At 34.9% G+C, this 20,787-nt stretch overlaps 2 protein-coding genes across 2 annotated transcripts in view; both read left to right on the top strand.

Annotated features, from left to right (window-relative positions):
• LOC129218522 (chromosome transmission fidelity protein 8 homolog) overlaps positions 1-12,970 on the top strand; it is a 46,268-nt gene extending 33,298 nt beyond the window's left edge. Inside the window, exon 3 of the mRNA XM_054852811.1 lies at positions 12,749-12,970. Within this exon, the coding sequence (XP_054708786.1) occupies positions 12,749-12,970 (222 nt within the window). The remainder of the gene's footprint in view (positions 1-12,748) is intronic.
• A 2-nt stretch (positions 12,971-12,972) lies between these two features.
• Positions 12,973-16,672, top strand: LOC129218521 (transcription elongation regulator 1-like). Its single transcript, XM_054852810.1, has one exon. It carries the CDS (start codon positions 12,973-12,975, stop codon positions 16,207-16,209), a length of 3,237 nt encoding a protein of 1,078 aa, XP_054708785.1. The 3' UTR covers positions 16,210-16,672.
• Positions 16,673-20,787: the final 4,115 nt, after the last annotated feature.

Below are 20,787 nucleotides of genomic sequence, written 5' to 3'. Positions count from 1 at the left end.
AGTCAACTGTATATTAAGTTTGGTCAACGTTTTCTTATTTTTTCTGTTTTTCCCTCTCAAATCTTCATCCTCCGCGATATTTGCCGAAAACGTATGTTTATTAAACATGCCAATGATGTCAAACCGTGTTTCGCGAAAACTTGCATGCCTTGTGTGAGATTTCAATCTTTTTGCATCCTGCAAATATTTCAATCATATTTCATTATTTCAAATCTTTTTTATTTCTTAAGTTTATTTTAGAAAAAATGCAAAAGTCAGTCAAAAAATGTAGTCTAACTCCCAAAATCTCAGATTGTATTGAAACTTGGCATGGTTACTTTTTTTATTCATTGAAGAAAACTTTTAAAATATTTAAAGCGAATTTTTAATGGTTTAGGCTTTACAACCTGTAAAATGTTTTGGAATTTCATGATGAAATGAAGCAACTTCAAGTTATTTTGATCCTCAAATAGTATTATGAAGTGTATTAAACTAAATTTTGAGTTCCAATGCAAGAGAAAGGGATAATCAATTATATATATATATATATATATATATATATATATATATATATATTATATTCTTCCTCTCAAAAGTGTGTTCTACCACATAAGGAATAACTTTCACGTGTACGTTCTCATTTTCAATACCTTACATTCAAATGTTTTTAATTGAAAAAAGATATTTTTCTCTAAAAAATATTAAAAATTGATATTGAGCATGGGTGCAAGACCTTCCGTCTCAGGACGGATTTCCGTCTTGGACAAAATTTTCGAGACGGAAGTCGGGACGGAAAGAAAAAGACAAAACAGTGAAAAATATGCTTTAATTACTGGAGCGTTCTATAACCATGAATTTACATCAACAATCTCGATTTTCCGCCATGCACTTGTTTTGTCTGCAACGTGCTTTAAGCAGGGGTCTGTTCAGGATTTTTCACAGGGTCCGTTTTTTGTGAAAAATCAAATAATTTTGTGAAAAATGAATTAATTTTGTGAAAAATCAAAGAATTTCGCAAAAAAAATTTTTTTTTTTTTTTTTTTGTTAAAACGAAATTTTAGAATTTAGAGATGGCACAAACTGCATCAATTAAACTTTAAGTTGATTGTTTTCCTCTTCTATGACGAGAAAATCATTCTGGATTTTTTTTCTGATATTTGGCGCGGGGGGGGGGGGCATCGTTCTTTCAAGTATCAATATTTATCTACCATTCTGAATTATGTTAAATTATACTAGATATATTTCTGTATAGTATTTAAAATAATTGTAACAAAAATATAAATAAATAAAACAAAATTCAGCATAGGGTTCAGCATTCAACTTTTTGACCCAAGACACTCTTAAAAAGCACAGAATTTCGTTTAAAACTTATAAATTCCGTGATTTTAACAAAAATAAAAAGATATTTCAATTGTTTACCTCTTAACAAAGCGCAATAATCATCAAAACTTCGAAAAATCGGATTCCCATAGCGGATGCAGAGAGATCGCAATTCTCAAAGTGAAGGCATCAAAAGTATAAAAACGGCTTGTAAAAGAAATATTTTTGATAAAATTATTTTAAAATTGCATTTTAGAGTCCTATGATAACATATCATCAATATCTGTGAACACAGTTGACCCCCCCAAAAAAAAATAATAATAATAATAAAATAAAATAAACCATCTATTCAGCATTTTAATTTTTGACTCATAACAGAAAATGGAATTTTGCTTTAAAAACTTGAAATGAGAGTTCTAACTGAAATAAAGAGACTTTTTTTTATTTATTTGAATCCTAATAAAGCGAAGTTAGCTTGAAAAAAGAACAAAATATGATTCTCATATCGGATGTTAAAAGATTGCATTTTTCAAAATGTAGACATCTAAAGAAAAAAAAACGGTAATTAAAAGAGTTTATTTAAAGTTAATCATCCTTGTTAGCATCGAAAAATCAAAACCCATATAATTTTCTCCCCAAAATAACAATTAAACATCGCTTCGCACTGCACCGTAAAAACGCAAATATTGACAAGTCGACAAAATGATGAGAATATTTTCTAATCAAGTCATTATAAAGGTTCAACGCCAGACACTAAGTGGTGAAAATTTTGAAGTTGGTAACCCTATCTGAAGCGATCATATTTTTTCCTCACCCTTAGTATCCCTTTGCAGTTCTAAGTTCATTTCGCAGATATATATTATTATTGTTTATTAAATCATAAGCGGAGAAAAGTGCTTACCAATGCCTTTTCAGAAAAGTTTACAACAACACCGCTGCTAATTAGCTGTGATAAAGCAAACAACCATTATATTTATTTGGCAGTAGCAATTATTTATCGCTTGCAGGAACATTATCGCAAGAGTGCCGATTTTTTTTTTTTTTTTTTTTTCAAAATTAGCTGATTTTGTATAAGCTGATCCCTCTAATCTGACTTAAAAAAAGGTTCCAAAAATTATCGGTTTAATACACAGAAATATGCGTTATTTTGCTTTCAGATTTGCACTTTCAATAAACAATTTGTGACAGATCCGATCTTGTTTATCAGAATTTTGTGAAGGGGTCCGTTTTGTTTGATCGGGATTTTGTGAAAGGTCCGTTTTGTTTGATTGGGATTTTGTGAAAGGTCCGTTTTGGTTGATCGGATTTTTGTTAAGGGTCCGTTAACGGACCCCACTATCCTCTGGCCAGACCCCTGTTAAGAGTCTTTTACACTCGAGCCATTTGACTTTTTTAGGTTGCTATGCTATTTCCAACTCACTGCATTGCAGACCGCGGAGTTTCTCACTATTCTCCCTGATTTAACTAATTGTCTCTATTTGAAAATTTAGCCTTTTCTTTTTCTACTTTCGATCATTCTTTCCCTTTTTTTTTTCATTTGCGGGTTTTTTTTAATTTTTTTATTTTTGCAAACTTTACACGCATAAATGAAAATTAAATGTGCGCTCTTAAACTGTCTTAGAGTTGAATCACCGACTGAGAGTGATTGCTGACGAGATGAAATGTTTATGCCACAGCAAAGGGCGACCACATACAAGGCAAAATGGGAACTATCAGGTACTTTAAAGATTTTATTGAAAATGGGAATTTTGGAAAGAATCGGGAAAATTTTCAAGCTGGTTTGAAACACCGATGGGTAAGTTCCTGCATTTTTGTCATGTTTCTGGTAAAATATTCTAAGACTTGAGCAATCACCAAATTCCAATGTCTTTTAATCTAACACTCGCTAGAATGGAAATATGGGGAGGGGAGAGAAAGAAGGAAACGAGAAAAATAACGGCAGCACGAATTTGAGAAAAAACGCTGTTCTTGCAAAGTGGGTAAGTACGCAAATTAACCCACGATACTGAGGTCTTAAAACGTTTGTATTTTGGACAATCTAAGAGGGGAGGGGGGGACTACTCGAAACTCCAGAATAAAATATCGAAAAACTGAATTGAAAGTCAATTTTAAAGCTAGGTGTGGTTTGGGACTTTTCCTGTGAAAAAAGTCAAAAATGTTTATGCTGTCTTTAATGATGTAAAAATAGGGAGGGGGAGATTAAAAAAAAAATAATCACAAACAGGAGTCTTAAAAACACTTATTTAGGCAATCTTTGGTGAATTTGATGAGAGATGGTTTTGGTGTTCTAACCTGAAAATATTTTGTAGCTGATGTATTAAAAACTATTTGAGGCTATACTTCTGAAGAGAAAGGGAATTTGGGACCCTCTCCGGAAAAGTGTTTATAATTGAAGTCTTAAAACTTTTAGACTGTCTTTGGCAATGTCAAGAGGGGGGGGGGGCTCTCTTCAGGCGAAAATAAAAAGTCTTAAAAGCGCAACTTTAGACCGTTTTGGGGTTCGGGGCTCCTTCCCCGAAAAATATTCAAAGCTGAATTATTCAGAACTCATCTTTAGGTATCTTTGAGGGACTTAAGAAGAGGGAATTCGAAGACTTTCTCTCAATAAATTTTAGAATTTAAATTCTTAAAACTTCGGTGATGAAAAGGGGGAACCGCAAATCTAAGTCAAATTTCGTAAAATTAGGGGAAGAAGTTTGAAGAGCGGGGGAGGGGGGGGTTTCCTCCGAAAATTTCTTCGTGCTGAAGTATTGAAATGCTATTTTGGATATTTTTGAGTGAGTTAAGAGTTGCGGAATTCGGGGGGTTTTCTCGGAACATTTTCGAAATGGAAGTCTTAAAACTTTGGCTTGTCTTTGGCGATGTGGGGAGGGGAGTTCTTCTTTCAACAGAAAAATGAATCTTAAACACAAACTTACACTGCCTTTAATGAACACGATGAGGGGAGGAAGGGGGTATTTTTCGCCGGGCGAGCCCGAAACATTTCCGTTTCTGAAATTTTAAGAGTATCTTTCGATGACCTAAGGGGGAAAGGAGTAGGAAGCTTCTTTCAACTTCTTTCAAAAAGTTTCCGAAATTAAAATATTAAAACTTCTAGGCAGTCATAAGTCAGGAGGAGGGGCACTGTTTTTTGGAAAAAAATTTAGAAACTCAAGCCTTAAAACTCAAATTTAGGATACTTGTGGTGAACTCAGAGGAAGGGGTTCTCTTCCGAAACTTTTTCGATGCTGAAATATTTAAAACACCACTTTACGCTATATTTGAGTGCCTTAAGAGGGATGTGATTCGAGGGGGTGAGGATTCAGTTCTGCTATTGCTTTTTTTTTTTTAAATTAATGAATATTGGAAAGTGTACCTTGTTTAAAAAAGGTATCTACTTCACTGAAGTGGGGGTTTTTATGGCTAATTTCACCACCTGCTCTCTTATAAAAGAATTATTTTTCAAATGAAGACTGTGTGGGGGAATGGTGCCAGTTCATAATCATTAGTCGCCCATACCTTTACCCCACTTTTCCTTCTTTTCTGGTTTGTTGGCGCTACCTTGGGTAGACTTTCTAATCAGAACTGATTTAAGTTGCCAAAGTGAAAATCTTATGTCCCAAGCGATTTATTGCTGCAATAAAAATGTTTACGATCAGCGAAACACTAATGGTGGGGAACCCCGAACGCTTTTACCCCTAACATTATCCAACATCGTCTGGAATTGCGTTTTTTGGAACTTTTATTTCGAAATATTGCCGAAGGAGAGTTCCTGAACTCCATCCCTTCAAAAAAGCATTCAAAAAGCGTATAAACGTTATGAAAGATGGAGTACAATCTCGTTTTTAAAGCTTCAATTTCGGGGGGAGTCCAGAGCGATCCCCTCTTTCTCTAATATTTTTGAAGGTCGCCCAATGTTGTGATTCTGGGACTATCATTTTGAAAGAATTGATGTAAGAGAATCCCTGAACCCCTCCTTTCCCTGAACTTTAACCAAAATGGCCTACTATTGCGCTTTTTGGAATTCAATTTAAAAAAAATTCTGGGGGAGAACCCCCAGAAACCCGGCTGTTGGCGGTTTTTGGAATTACGATGTCAAAACGCTTAAATATTACAATTTAAACCAAGTTCATGCTGTTGGGAAAATCAAAAATTTAAAATTCAATTCAAACACACATCCCAAAACTGGCATAGTTAAATTCTAAAACATTTATGCACCTAAATTTTTCCTTAAGAACGCATGGTTGTGGGGGGGGGGCAGAAATATTTTCCGTCTTCAACACTATTGAGTGATGCAGCCAAGATTGAACTCTGTCCCCCTCACCCCTTTATTGAGGACTCAAGAGTTAGAATTGCCTGCCTGTCTTTCAAAATTTAAATTTACATAGAAATAAACAAACTTGCAAGAAATGGTGCAATGCAGCAAATTTGTACAAAATAAAATGTTAGTAACAAAACCATAGTTTAAATATCTTGAGAAAAGAGATTTTAGTTCTTTTCTTTCAATTCGCCTCTCACTCCAATAATGTGTGCTAAAAAAAACTAAAAAAATGATGCTTTAAATATACAAATAATTTTCTACAGTTATCCCCATCTTCCGGATCTTTTTATAACTGAAATTTGAGAAATAAATACTATGATTTAAGAACAATATGTGCCATGTATTGTATTAATTACTACCCAATTATTTCAAACATAGTGAATAGGGGAAAACTTTTGTATTATCTTTGAAACTGGTAAACTAGCCATTTTTTGTTGAATTTTGGAATTTCATGGACTCTAGAGTCATTCTGATCTCATCCCTTTTCTGCATGATTTAATTTTTTTTTTTTTTTTTTAAATTTTCTCCTCTTTGTTGTCTACCACTATCGTCCCTGTGATGTATAAAAAGTTTACAAATATAATTCACTGTTAATGAGTCATCGCAATCGATTGTGCCTCTCCCTGGATTTTGGAAACAATGTTATGCACTTGTGTTTGTGTATATATAATATGTATCAAGAACTCCCCCCCCCCCCCGGGAAACAATTGAAATTGTGTATCTAAAATTGGGAATCTTTAATATTTTGCATAAAGTGAACTTATTTAAAAATATGTAACAGAGAGGACAAATTAATTTCTGGACAGGTTTTGTAATTTTAAAAATAAAACTATTAGAAGAATGCAGAAAATTACTGCACGCATATACTCAGAAACAGTGAACTTTCTTGTATAAAATAAAACTGAAAAATTGCTGCAATCGAACCACGTTATCACGTCACCTTTGGGACTGTCAACAAAGTGTCGTCATAGCCAGAGCGATGTTATAACCAGAATAATTTGAAAATTCGTAATTAAACATTAGTTTATAATAGAATATCAGATTTAATGAAAAAATTTAGTATTTTTATGTTTTTAATTTGATTTAACTAATGTAGTTTTGAATTATTGGTGGGTTCAACTAAAATTACAAGAAAAGAAAATACATACCTTTTTTTTTAATTTTAAAATGCTTTCCAAAGGTTTGCTTTGTTTTAGAATAATGTTTTTAACACTCTTACTTTCCACGAAGTTGATTATTAAGTAAATAGAAAAGGGTTTCCTGTAATTATCAGCAAGAAATAAGCAAAGAAGAATCTGCACTTTTGGTCACAATTTGTTTAGATTTTAACAGCTAAACCCCACCTTTCGAAAGTGGAAAAACCCTTTCTAATTCTTTTTCTCACTTTAAAGCTATGGGTTCCTTTTCAATCTATTGATGAGCTCTCATTTCTTTTCCTTTCATTGGAGAAGCTTATAGTGACCACCTACAGCTATGGCCTTTCTCTTCTCCTGCTGCTTCCCTAGTCCATTATTAAAATCCACCTGCTTTGCATTCCCTTTGATTGTCCTTCTTGTCAAATTCTGAAATCTGCAGCTTTCAGAACGTATCTTACTTGCACCCACATTTCTTGAGGTGGCATGTGTGATGGTCTATGATAAAACACATGTCCCTTATCTCTTGTCAAAGACTGAAATTCCTACAATAAACTTTTTCAAATGTTTTCATCATTTTACTGAAAATATTTCAACTGCAAAGAAAAATTCAATTCTGTGTAAGCGGCTCAAAGTGTCGTTGTAACCGAAGTATCACCATTAAACAGTCATAAAATCTGGAGCTACTTGACTTAAGATTGTACTAAAGATTGTATATCATAAGTTTAGGACTTTGAAAGAGTGAATTGATTAGACTACACCGCTTTATCTTTAGCATACTTTTGAGCAGCTATCATTTTATCAACTTTGCAATATTTGCACTTTTATGGTGCGATGTTTAAACTGTTGACCCGTAAAAAATGACCAACTGATGTAGAATGGTCGGTCCGTGAGAAATGAGCAATGGAAACTAAATTTCAATTTGAATAAAAATTTATTCGAAGCAAATGTATAAGTGTAAATAGGAAAAGACAATCAAACATTTATAAAATCAAATCCCCATATACAAATTAAACAACATCCCCCCCCAAACATACATACATCACCAAGAAATATCACATATTCGTTTTCTCTAAATTTCAGTTCTAAAACGTCCTTAATAAAATGACCCTAAACACAATGCGACATTGTTGGTACTGTCTAGGAAAAAGTTCATACCACTGGGAGTCCACACACAAAAACATGAAGGCTACATCCGCCTATAAGATTGTACTGTTGAGTTGGAAAAACACGTCCACTCGTGGACGACAGAACATTACCCTGTCAATGGTCACTCCATTCCCGGCACACCCATGCCACGGCAGAGAATTCCTCACCGTATACAGCACAGGAAATTTACCTGGTTTCCAAGCAAAACAGGAAAACATTCAGTAGTAGAGGACACACAGTCTATGAAAGGTCACCTCACCTATTAGAGGACACACAGTCTATGAGAGATGCCTCACCCCAAACTGAATCCCGTGCGGTCCGACCAGCTCGGAAACCTAATATGAGCCATATCGGATCTTCCGGCCCTGTTAAACCTAATTCTCAATACTTCCAACTCTGTATTTCTAAATTCCTTTTAACAAAAACCGCCTTCCAAACATTGGGTACTGTTTTAGAATACCTCCTGCTCTTCTAGGATGCAAAATGATTTTCAATTTTACATTTCTCTAATAAAACTTCCACATCCCCTGCGTGGATAAATCAATCCGAGCTCACATGCTCACTTCTAAACAAACCGTCTGCAGAATGGAACCAAATCATAAGAGATGGATTGATTGACTTGCTGTTTAAGCAGTTTCCATTTCCCCTAAACAATGAGATGACGTGGTCTAAATTTGCATATGTTGCATCTCATAGCAACTCAACTCAGTTAATCTTTTAACTGTTGCTATTTTTAAATTTTTTTCTGCACTGCTATCAGCAGAAAGATTCTCAACTCTTGAGGCCTGACGTCACGTCCGCCGATGGGCAAAACACGTGATTGACTTGTTGGGTGTTTAGACGTTGGGGATTTCCGCACACACGCTCGCCGGGTATTTACATCTTTTAAAACCGGGAATCTATTTCTCTCAAATAGTTTGAATTCACAAGTAAGTTTTCCAATATTAAAATACATCCTAGCTTTTTTTGAATCTCTCCAAGAACATAAAACTAATGGCTTTAGCCAACATAAACGTTATTTTCAGAGAAAATTATTAAGACTCGACCAATGCATCAGCGCCGATGGTTCAACAATTTATGGTTCAACAAACCATCGGCATCGGCGGCCGATGCTAACTTGCAGGAAACATCAGCCGATCGGCCTTAAAAACATCGAAAAGCCCCTGAAAGAGTTTTTAATACTGCATTCAGGTACCAAACAAGTTAATTATTGCGTTGTTTCTTGAGGCTAGATGTACGCATCTCTCATAAGTCATAACTCAAATATGGCAAGCTGTAGAAGGCTAATTTTTGTATGTGGGGTGTGCATACGTTCCAGTTGTGCACCTCCCTTTTGTTTTCGATCGGGTGCTCTAAAAAGCCTATTTACTCATTTTTTGTGGCTATTACTTATTTCAATAGAAAACTAATATAGCGTCTCAGACTGATGATCATTTGGTGATATATTGCCAATTGGAGACCATGAAAACAACTATGAGATGGTGAAACTGGTTTTGTTTCATTTTGTTAGATCCCCATTGAACCGATGGTAATTTTTAATTTTTCGATATTTGTAATATGAATCACAGTAATGCAGTTTTTTGTGTACCCCTTTGACGGAGCTACGAGTTTGAGGCCCGTCGAAATACATTTTTGGGCCCTATTTCTCTATCACAGAAGTTATAAAACATTTATCATAAGCATTTTTGTAACTCCAATGGTGCCCCTATGGTTATGGGGCCTCTCGCGCAATTGCAAGATTTGCAATATTTTAAACCTGCCACTGCACGTCAAAGTATTTAGAGCATTAATGTAAGAAACTGATTAAAGACGTTTTGAATGGCGACATAATTCGGAAATCAAAAGGACTTTTGAATTTTTCTTCGGAAGTTCTGAAGTAGATTTAGAAACTCTTTAGAGGCTTTGGTGTTAGCGGCTCTGTACTAAAAAAATGAGGCCCAGGTTGGGGGCCGAAGTTTTTATGTTGTGAGTTACTCCAAAATCAGAGGGTGACCCCCGTAACCTACCCTTGTTGTTTCAACCATTTCTTAAATATTTAGCAATTATTTATTTTGGTTAAGAAATGTCATTTTGCGTATTTCTTGTACTTGTTTCGCATATATTTCGTAATGCGCCATCTTTTTTGCAACATTAATAGCGATTGATTTTTTTTCTGTTGTAAGTAACTATTTTTATGTATTTAAATAAAATCAATTAATAAGTTATTTTTGTTTTCATCATATTTTTAATAATATGTTATAAAAAAGTCTCAAGGATTTTCTATTATGCAATTTTTTAAATTTCAGAAAATTATTGTTAAATTGAAAATTTTAATTTGAACTTGTTTGTAGTGCTTCATAAAAGAGTAAACAATCAAATTGTTTAAAATTAAGTGCGCAAACGTCAGATCAAGTAGTATATGTATTCAGTTATTAACTTGGTGTAAATATTGAGTTTGTTTATTGTAGCTGCGTTTTAAGAACCTCGCTCTTTTCATGGCTATTTCTTTTTTTCTGCAAAATTTATGTCACTGTTATAGCTTTTATGAAAAATGTAAACTTTTCCATTCATAAATTTTAAATAAGTACAAAAATATTCTTATTATGATTTAATATTGTAATTTAATCATAATAAGAATAATCATAATAGGGCGGTAATTTACTACAAAATACCTTAGCCTTGCCATCAATCTTTGAGTTGAACCGCACCACTGTTGCGGTTTCGTGCTTTTTAGCACTCGTCAGCCCGGAATAGGAATCACATGAGCTGGAGACGAAAAATCTCTTAAGGGAGCCAAGAGAGCCAAACAAACTGGTAGCTAATGCAGAATTAGCAAACCAGATGAGCGACCGCAACAATGGTGCGGTTCAACACAAAAATTAATGGCAACGCTAAGGTATTTTGTATTAAGATACCGCCCTAAAGTCAGGGCCTAAGGCAGAAATACTTAAAATACACCGCCAGCTCAGTTATTCTATCCGAGGACTGCAGTTTCGTGCTTTTTAGCACTCGTCAGCCCGGAATCGGAATCACTTGAGCTGGAGACGAAAAATCTCTTAAGGGAGCCAAGAGAGCCAAACAAACTGGTAGCTAATGCAGAATTAGCAAACCAGATGAGCAACCGCAACAATGGTGCTGTTCAACTAAAGGTTGAATTCCTATTCCGGGCTGATGAGTGCTAAAAAGCACGAAACTGCAGTCCTCGGATGGAATAACTGAGCTGCCGGTGTATTTTAAGTATTTCTGCCTTAGGCCCTGACTTTAGGGCGGTAACTTACTACAAAATACCTTAGCCTTGCCATTAATCTTTGTGTTGAACTGCACCATTATTGCGGTCGCTCATCTGGTTTGCTGATTCTGCATTAGCTACCAGTTTGTTTGGCTCTCTTGGCTCCCTTAAGAGATTTATCGCTTCCAGGTAATGTGATTCCCATTCCGGGCTGATGAGTGCTAAAAAGCACGAAACTGCAGTCCTCGGATGGAATAACTGAGCTGGCGGTGTATTTGAAGTATTTCTGCCTTATCCCTGGCTTTAGGGCGGTAACTTACTACAAACTACATGACCTTATTTGGCGCACACCCCTTACATTATTGATATCATGGATACTTTGCGGCATTTTGGTAAATCTCTCTTTTTTTTTCTTTACTCCAAATTTGTATTGAATATGCCAGTGATTATTAATAATACTCATTTTGTAAACATGTTGCAATGAGATTCTAAAATTTTTTTATTTCAACAAACTTTTATTTTTACCATTTCTCTACTTTTGATGCATTCTGTTTGGGAGCCTGGGTTCTGTATTATTCAGATTTTGAGCTTAAAAGACAAAAAAATCATTTTATCGGAAACTGCAAAAGGATCTGACATTTTTTACTGGTTTTTACAATCATTTTGAATTTTGGACCCTGAACTGTAATGTCGCCCATCTACTTCGGAAGACGTTTGAGACCCTTAGTTTTTATTTAATGTTATTTGTCTTGATGCATCTTTATCACCCCCTTAAAGTTGTGCTGAACAGTTAAGGCTCACCCTGTATATACTTCAGTTGAGAGTGAGACATTGTTAAGTTTTAAAATAAGTACTTGCTTAGTTTGAAAAAGCAACTTAAAGCTCACTGGTTAAAACAAGAAAGTAGATTTTACTTCTTTAGAAGTAATTTAATGTGTAAATCGTTAGTAATCGTAGAAGAAATTACAAAATCTGAGCTATGGAAGATACTAAATTTACTTTTTCCTGAAAAATAAAATGGTACTGACATTTTTGTTAAATAAATGCCCTTTCCATTTTCACTTAAAAAAATTCTCCACCTATTTCTTGAAAAAACCACAGAAAAAACTGGCTGGGGAGAGGTCGCAGAAAACACACCAAAAAAAACCATGCATCCTGAGCTTTTCAATCCCTGATTTTTGCCGACCATTATTTCAAACCCTGATTGGTTTATATAATTGATATTTGCAAAGATGCTGCTAAAACACATTTGTATGTTTCGAAAATAGCAATTTTTCTGCTTCAAAAGGTGTTTCAAAAAACTTAACTGTCAGGATCAATGGAAATGGTTCGTCCCATGAATCCTGCTGGGTATAGAGCGAGCGAGTCATGTGGGTGAAAGTGGAATCAGAATATGTCTAAATGTTATTGTAATTATTGTAGATTTTATCAGTATTTGAAATAATTTTGAATGATTCCTCAGTTGAATTGTATGTACCTTTCTATCTTTTTACTACATGTTTACCACAGTGTATTGAATGAAAAATCGTAAGTTATCGAGGACATATTAATTTGTAATTGTTCTCTCTCTGCCCCACTCCTATAATAATTCGAGACCCCCCCCCCCCCCCCATTTTTTTTCTCGTCCAGTTAATCTTATTTGCTTTTCTTTCTTTTTAGGTTCGACCAATACTTGTTATTGGATGCAATATTTTATATGGAAAAGTTATTGAATCAGATCCATATGTTGCTGTTTTGAAGAAAAGGAGACCAACTAATGTTGAATCTGAAACAAGTACTGACAAAAAAGCAGTACGTACAGAGTATACAGTTTTAGCACTAGTAAAGAAAAAATTAGTTTTCAAGACTAGGCCAAAACCTGTGGTTTTTCAACATCATTGAAAATGTTCAATGAAGACTTTGATTACTTTCCGGAGCCGCAGCGGAACATGCGGTTTGAAAAACCACGGTTTGATGGACCACCTAATCGTGGTGGTCCACCTGGCCATCCTGGACACATGAGAGGCCCTCCAGGAGGGATGAGAAGAAGAATGATGCCTGATAATGGACCTCCACCACCAAATTTTAGGGGACCTCGTCCTCGTGAACCAATGTTTGATAATGAGTATTCTCAGCCCCATGGAATGCCTCCTGTTGGAATGGGTGGTCCACAATCTATGCCAAGAGGCCCTCCTGGACCGCATTTTTCAGGAAATTCACCTCAACACATGAGTGGAGGTCAGTATGGTAGCAATCGCCCTACTCAACCTGGTATTCCTGGTAAAGGTCATTTTAATCAAAGGCCTCCCATGATTCCTCCATTCGGAGTTCCTCCACCAGGGTTCTCTGGAGGAGGTGGATCGCAAAATAGACCACATCATCCTGGCCCTCCATCAGGCAATCATGTTCAGCATAATTCTAATTCACCGCTCCCAAATTTATCCAATATAGATCTCAGTGGAGAGTTATGGGTTGAAACAAAGACTGCAGAAGGCAAATCTTATTATTATAATGCAAGGACTAGAGAATCTGCTTGGAGTAAGCCTGAAAATGTAAAAATTTTAAATCAAGAACAAATTGAAGCTATGGCAGCTGCAGCCACGGGACCGCCTGATGCTGCTGTTTCACAAAAGAATGAGCGACCAAAAAACAATACTCAGATACCTCCTGCTGGAAATGCACCAAATCAATTTCCTTTTGTTCCTATGGGACCAGTTCCAGGAATTGGAGCTATGCCCACTCCCAACATGGGAATGCTCCCTCCACCTGCATTTGGCTTGCCTCCTCCTCCTTTTGCAATGCCTCCTCCTGCAATGATGACAGCTCCTGGTTATCCTCCATTTGCAATGCCACCTCCTGGATTTCCACCAGGGGGAACAATGAATGTTACAACACCAACATCAATTGCTACAACTGCGGAAGCACTAACTAGTACCTCAGCTGCTACCACATCTAGTTCTTCAGAAATTAAAAAAGAAACAGAAGAAAATGCTTCTGTTGAAGCCAAAAAAGATGATTGGGCAGAATATAAAGCAGCTGACGGAAGAGTGTACTATTATAATAAATTGACAAATCAATCAGTATGGGAAAAACCACAAGCATTACTTGATGATGAAAATTCAGCAAATGCTTCAGAAAGTAAGCCTGTACAAATAACTGAAACAGAAGTCCCTGATTCATCAACAGATGTATCAGCTTCTGCAGCAGATTCAGAGACAACTTCGATGGAAGTGGAAGAGTCTGTTGAAACAAAATCTGAACCACTAGAAGCAGACGAAGTGTTAGAAACAAATATCCCTGAAATTCAGGAAAATGGCACAGATATTGATAGTGAAAAGATTGTCACAGATGAACCAGCAGAGGTTAATGAAAGCAAAGAGCAGTGTACAGTTGAACTTCTAGAAGAAAGTCCTCCAAAACAGGTGGACAAGTCTCGTCCAATATCAAGCACGCCTATACCTGGTACACCATGGTGCGTTGTATGGACAGGTGATAATAGGGTCTTCTTTTTTAATCCAAGTTCTAGAACATCAGTTTGGGAAAAGCCAGATGAATTAAAGGGTCGTGCTGATGTTGAAAAACTTATTCAGGTTCCTCCAACACAAAGTAATGAAGCAGGAAGCAAAGAAGTTGAAAAATCAGATGGTGAAAATGGTCCTGAAACAAAGAAAGTTAAACTTGAAGAAATGGATGATACTGAAAAGTCTAAAGTTAAGACTGAAAATGATACTGCAACATTAAAAAATAGTATAAACCCTGGTAAGGAATCTGCAATTGAAGCTGAATTACGTGCTGCAAAAGAAAGGGCTCAGATTCAACTAGAAATACGTATGAAAAGATTTCGTGACATGCTTGTAGAAAAAGATGTCTCTGCCTTTTCTACGTGGGAAAAAGAGCTGCATAAAATTGTTTTTGATTCTCGATATTTGTTACTTACATCAAGAGAGCGAAAGCAAGTGTTTGAAAAATATGTTAAAGAGAGAGCTGAAGAAGAACGCAATGAAAAAAGGAAAAAAATGAGAGAGCGTAAAGATGATTATCGAAAACTTCTTGAGGAAGCCAATTTATCAGCCAAATCAACTTTCAGTGACTTTGCTCAGAAATATGCTAAAGATGAACGATTCAGGGTGATTGAAAAAATGAGAGAGCGCGAAAGTATGTTTAATGACTTCTTGCAAGATATTAGAAAAAAAGAGCGAGATGAACGTTCAAATCAAAGAGAAAAGAGCAAGAAAGATTTTGTTGATCTTTTGAAAGAACAGAAAACTGTTGATAAATATAGCAGGTGGGGAGATGTTAAAAAACTTATTATGGATGATGCTCGTTATAAAGCTGTTGAGAGCAGCTCATTGCGTGAAGAATGGTTCAAAGAATTTTTTAGCAAATTGTCTCGTGATGTGGAAGATGAGGTTATGAAGGAGCGTGAAAAACAAGAAAGAGTTGAAGCTAGTATTCGGGAACGAGAAAAAGAAGTGCAACGCACTTTATCTACACATCTTAGGGAGCGAGATAAAGAAAGAGAACTCCATAAGCACGAAGAAGCTGTTCAGCATTTTAAAGCCTTGTTAACTGATTTAGTGAGAACTCCTGATGTATCTTGGTATGAAGTAAAGAAAACACTTAGGAAAGATCACCGTTGGGAAACTGTTGGTTCTTTAGACAGGGAAGAAAGGGAAAGAGTATTCGATGAGCATATAGGCTTTTTGTATCGCAAGAAAAAAGAGAAATTTCGTGAACTATTAGATGAAACACCTGAAATTACACTTACTTCAAGTTGGAAAGAAGTAAAGAAATTAATTAAAGATGATCCTAGGTGCTCTAAATTTTCTTCTAGTGATCGAAAATGTGAGAAGGAATTTAAAGAGTATTTAAAAGATCGAATGGTTGCCGCCAAAGCCGATTTCAGGGAACTTTTGAAAGAAACAAAAATTATTACATACAAATCGAAAAAACTGATTGAGGAATCGGATCATCTTCATGATATCGAAAAAATATTGCAGAATGACAAAAGATATTTAGTTTTGCAGTGTATAGAAAATGAACGACGTGAACTTCTTATGTCTTACATAGATACATTGGACAGAAAAGGTCCACCACCACCACCAACAGCTTCGGAGCCATCAAGACGAACCACAAAGTAAATCTATCATCTTGATCATTTCACCAGCTGCTATTTGTCATTGGACAGTGTGGATACCCACACTAAGTTTTTAAATTTCTTCTGAAAGAAGAATATTTTGAGTAATTATTGACATATTCGTTATTTTATTTAAAACTTAATCCCCACATTTTGATTTTAATCTTTAGTGAGCTATCAAAGATGTACATTTTGTTTAATAAAATTCAAAGCCTGTTCTATGCAATTATCCCACCAGTAGAAATGAAATTCTACGCATTAGTACAATACTGCCATATGCAGGTAAACGGCAGTATCTGCAGAATGAGTTTACGAGATATTTGAAGAAACATGTTTTGGGTTCAATACAAACAATAGGGAAATGTTGGAATTAAACTTTTTTCGCACTTTTTTGTTAGCAGGAATCAGATAAGCAAGCTTGTAAAATACAGCTAACATACAACAGATGACAAAAATGAAAAATTAACTGTTACCGTATATACTCGCGTATAAGTCGAGAAATTTTGTCCAAAAAATGAGATCAAAGGAAGGGGAGTCGACTTATACGCGGGTCAAATTTTCCGAAATTTTTTTTCCGATCAACGAGAGCTGGGAAGCTACGAGAAATGCCGATGTGCGGTTACAGGTAGTTGCTTATAAGTTGATCGTGTGAAAAAGTAAACTTATTAAAAAATAATAAATAAAAAAACCTAAATAATACACATAAATAAAGATAATTTTATTCCTCTTTATTAAGGATCAAATCAGCGATTAACAAATATCGTGAAACGTATGAAAATACTTATCGTCAACAGTCACGCCATTCAAATAACTAACTGCTATACTTTTTGCTTTAAGAGTGGCAACATACTTGCTTAATCATATCTTTTCAAAGCACGTGCGCACTTCTGCCTGGTTGTGATCATTGAGGTTGTGATATCATTGACGATTCTGCAGCCGCCGATGTATACGATGACGGAAGCGGACTTTAGTGAACTTTTTTTTTGCGTCCGACTCGGAATCCGAGTTCGAAGGCTTTTAGAAATGTTTTCCTATTTAATTCCTATTTTATTTGTAAATAAATGTGTTCATTATTTTGAAATTTCTTTGAAAATAATTCCCGATGTTTTTGGAAAGTATAGGGGTCGACTTATACGCGGGTTTTAGATTTTTTCTGGATTTTTTCTCTGAAAAAGGGGGGGTCGACTTATACGCGAGATCGACCTATACGCGAGTATATACGGTACTGCCCTCTACCTGCCCACAACAGAATGCAGGAGACAAATGACCTACTGAGTGAGCTTGTTTTCCCCCCCCCCCCCTTTGTATTGTATTTATGTGTGAGCATATGCTCGCTATGTATATTGCCATTCATTATTCCCTATAAGTTTACAAATGGATTTTGTAGTGAATGTCCTATGATACAAGTCAACTGCACACACAATTTCACACACACACACACACACACACACACATATATATGTATATATGTCTCTTTCTATAAGCTTAATATTTTCAATTATGCCAGCCATTATTTTTTCTCTCCTGATTAAAAAATGACTTGCTGCACAGTTCCATGTTAAAATGAGTCAATTTTTTTAACCGAATAATTTTATAGGCATACTTTATCATTTCAAATTAATGAATTTCCAGTCAGCAAATGTGGAATGCTTACAATAAAAGAGCAATAAAAGCTGCTGTTCTATTCCACTGTACATGCCTTAAATTGAAAATAATAAAATTGAATTTTTTTTAACAGTGTATGCTGATGCTTGCAATTTTGATAATTTTAACTGCGCATATTTTTATGATTGAAGATTTTTAAAAAAAAGCAATAATTCAACATCCATCCAAAAAAATAACAATGCAACTGCTGTGCAGGTTTGGATTTTTGACTTCAAAATTCTGAGAAATTCCTATTGTTCCTACATTTTGTGGTCTCCTTTTCCTTGCTCCTCCTATTCCTCCCCTCTCTAGCGCCACCACAAGCACTGCAAAAAAAAAAAAAACACAACGTATGTTTGGAAACAAGCCAACACTAACACATACTTCACACCTTTTGCATCCTATTAGTTGGTATTTCAACATATCGTTGCCTCAGAGCAACACTAAGACATCTAATCCCAGGAACAACACTAAGATATGCTGCCAAAAATAAGCTTACTTTATTCTTTGTTTCAGTAATTTATTTATTTATTAACTTGAATTTAGTTGTTGAGTGAAATTAAGCATGAAAATGTGATTTAACACTCATTTGATGAGCCTCAAGCAGCATAGGTTTCACAGCCTGTTAAAGTGCCTGCACTAAGTCAAGAAATTATCCTTTAATTATGGAAAAAATTTTAAAATCTAACTTTGCGCTCTTCGCCGAGTGGAATATAACTGAGAATGAAAAAAAAAATAACTAAGCTTTATGTGTATTTCTTTTCCCCATTATTATTGCTCCAAGAGATGTTCCTCCAAGTTCAAAAAAATAAACAAACAAAAACCCCTACTTTTTCACTCATGCAAAGTTATACTTCACGAAGAAAAATAATATGTTTTTATTCTCGACACCATAATAAATTTGCTCGTAATTAAAATACAGATACTTTGATCTAGAAGTATGAAAAATGGATACTATTGAGCAATGCAGCCACGATTACACACTTGGATCCTTACTAAAAATACATCAGCAGAGTGCTCAGAAATATGGTCATCAACATGCATTCTTAGTCTTAAATATATAATGTATCCATATACACTACAACAAAAAGTATTGTGAAACTTTCAAAATTTCACATTTTTACCGTTTTTTTCGAGAAACGAGGTACCAATTGTTCTGTAACTTTTTTCATATAAACGATATGCTCTAGCTCTCATTTTCCTGTAAATATAGACTTGCCTATTTATTTAGGGGACCAGCAACATATTGAAGAGACAAAGTTTTTGATCATCTTTCATCGGAAATTGCTGGGAAAAAACTATAAATTTCAGAAATAAGTTAATTTACTGTGTACAACGAATTATGTTTTCGTGAAAGTATTACATAATTCATGAAGATACATGCATTTCTTTCAAAAATACCAAAAGTTTTTTTCTCATAAAATGCAGTTTTCAGTCCCCAAAACCAACTTTCAGAAAATTTAACAGCAAGCAAAGAAAAATAATACAGTATAATTTCGATTTAACGATTCCCTCAATTCAGTGATACATTCCACTGGTCCAGATTTGACTACATTGAATGTCTATGCTTCTCGATGTGACAATAACTTTTTCCATTCCTTGACAATCATTAAATTGGGGTATACTGTACTAAAGTTTGGAATCAAAATATTGAGAATTTGTTCGTTTAAAGTTAATTTTTCCTTGTGCAAGATAGCATTTTTTAGCTTTTATAATTTAAAACTCCCTTTTTAGCCTTCATAATCTCGGAAGTGTGATGGTTCATAAGTACTGTTGCCATCTGGGATAGTAGTTGAAAAAAAGATTTTGAACTCATTAGTTGAAATATTCATATCACGAAAATTGCGTTATGTATTTTTCGGCCAATAGCGTTCCCACCAAGGACGATAGAAGGGAGAGGAGATGCCGAAAGCCGTAAACTTGTTGCCGTGGACAGAGGCGGGTAAGGGAGGGAAAAAGTCTACCAAAGTGTGCAATGTGTGTGGAGCACTAGGGGAAACTTTCAGAAAAAGAAATAAATGTATCGGAACTACCATAATTTTTATTGTCGGAGCGTAAAAAATATGCAGTACTTATCCAGGGTTCGTACTTCCTTAAACCCTTAAAAAACCTTTAATTTCATCAAGCAAAATTAAGGTCCCTAAAAAACTTTAAAAAGTTTTCCCAGTCTCGGATTGTATTGAAACTTGGCATGGTTACTTTTTTTATGTATTTAAGAAAGCGTTCAAAATTTTTGTGGTGAATCTCTTAATTGTTTTGGCTTTACAGCCTGTAATTTTTTTTTTTTTGGAATTGCATGATTTAATGAAGCAACGTCAAGTTGTTCTTTTGATCCTGAAATAGTATTATGAAATTTTTTAAGCCAAACTTTGAGTTCCAATGCAAGGAATGGATAACTAATTATTTATGTATATATATATATATATATTTTTTCAATTTTCGCTGTGAGAAGTATGTTCTACCACATGAGGAAAACTTGGATTTTTCACTCTGTTGTAAATTTTTATCTTACAAATAAACCTAATTTAAAATTTACGTTCTCATTTTCAATATCTTAAAATCAAATGTTTTTAATTTTAAAAAAGTATAAAAAATTGTCTAATAAATATGAAAAATTGATATTATTGAGTGATGCAGCCAAGATTGAACTCTGGTTCCTCAACCCTTTATTCAAGGACTTCGGGGGGGGGGGTAGAAATTCTTTCTTTAAAAATTTAAACTTATATGGAAATAAACAAACTTGCAAGAAATGGCGCAATGCTGCAAATGTATACGAAATAGGATGTTGGTAACAATAACAAATGAAAAGCAATAATAAGAAGACCTTAGATTAAATATCTTGAAGAAAAGAGATTTTAGTTCTTTTCCTTCAATTTGCCTCTCACCCCAATAATGTATGCTTAAAAATTTTTTTAAAAAATAATACTTTAATATACAA

The sequence above is a fragment of the Uloborus diversus genome, chromosome 3 (assembly GCF_026930045.1).
Source record: "Uloborus diversus isolate 005 chromosome 3, Udiv.v.3.1, whole genome shotgun sequence".
Lineage (NCBI taxonomy): Eukaryota > Metazoa > Arthropoda > Arachnida > Araneae > Uloboridae > Uloborus > Uloborus diversus.
This window is presented reverse-complemented; position numbering and strand designations above follow the sequence as displayed.

Coding starts and splice junctions, on each gene's coding strand:
- LOC129218521 (XM_054852810.1), top strand. CDS start 12,973: ATGTTCAATGAAGACTTTGATTACTTTCCGGAGCCGCAGCGGAACATG.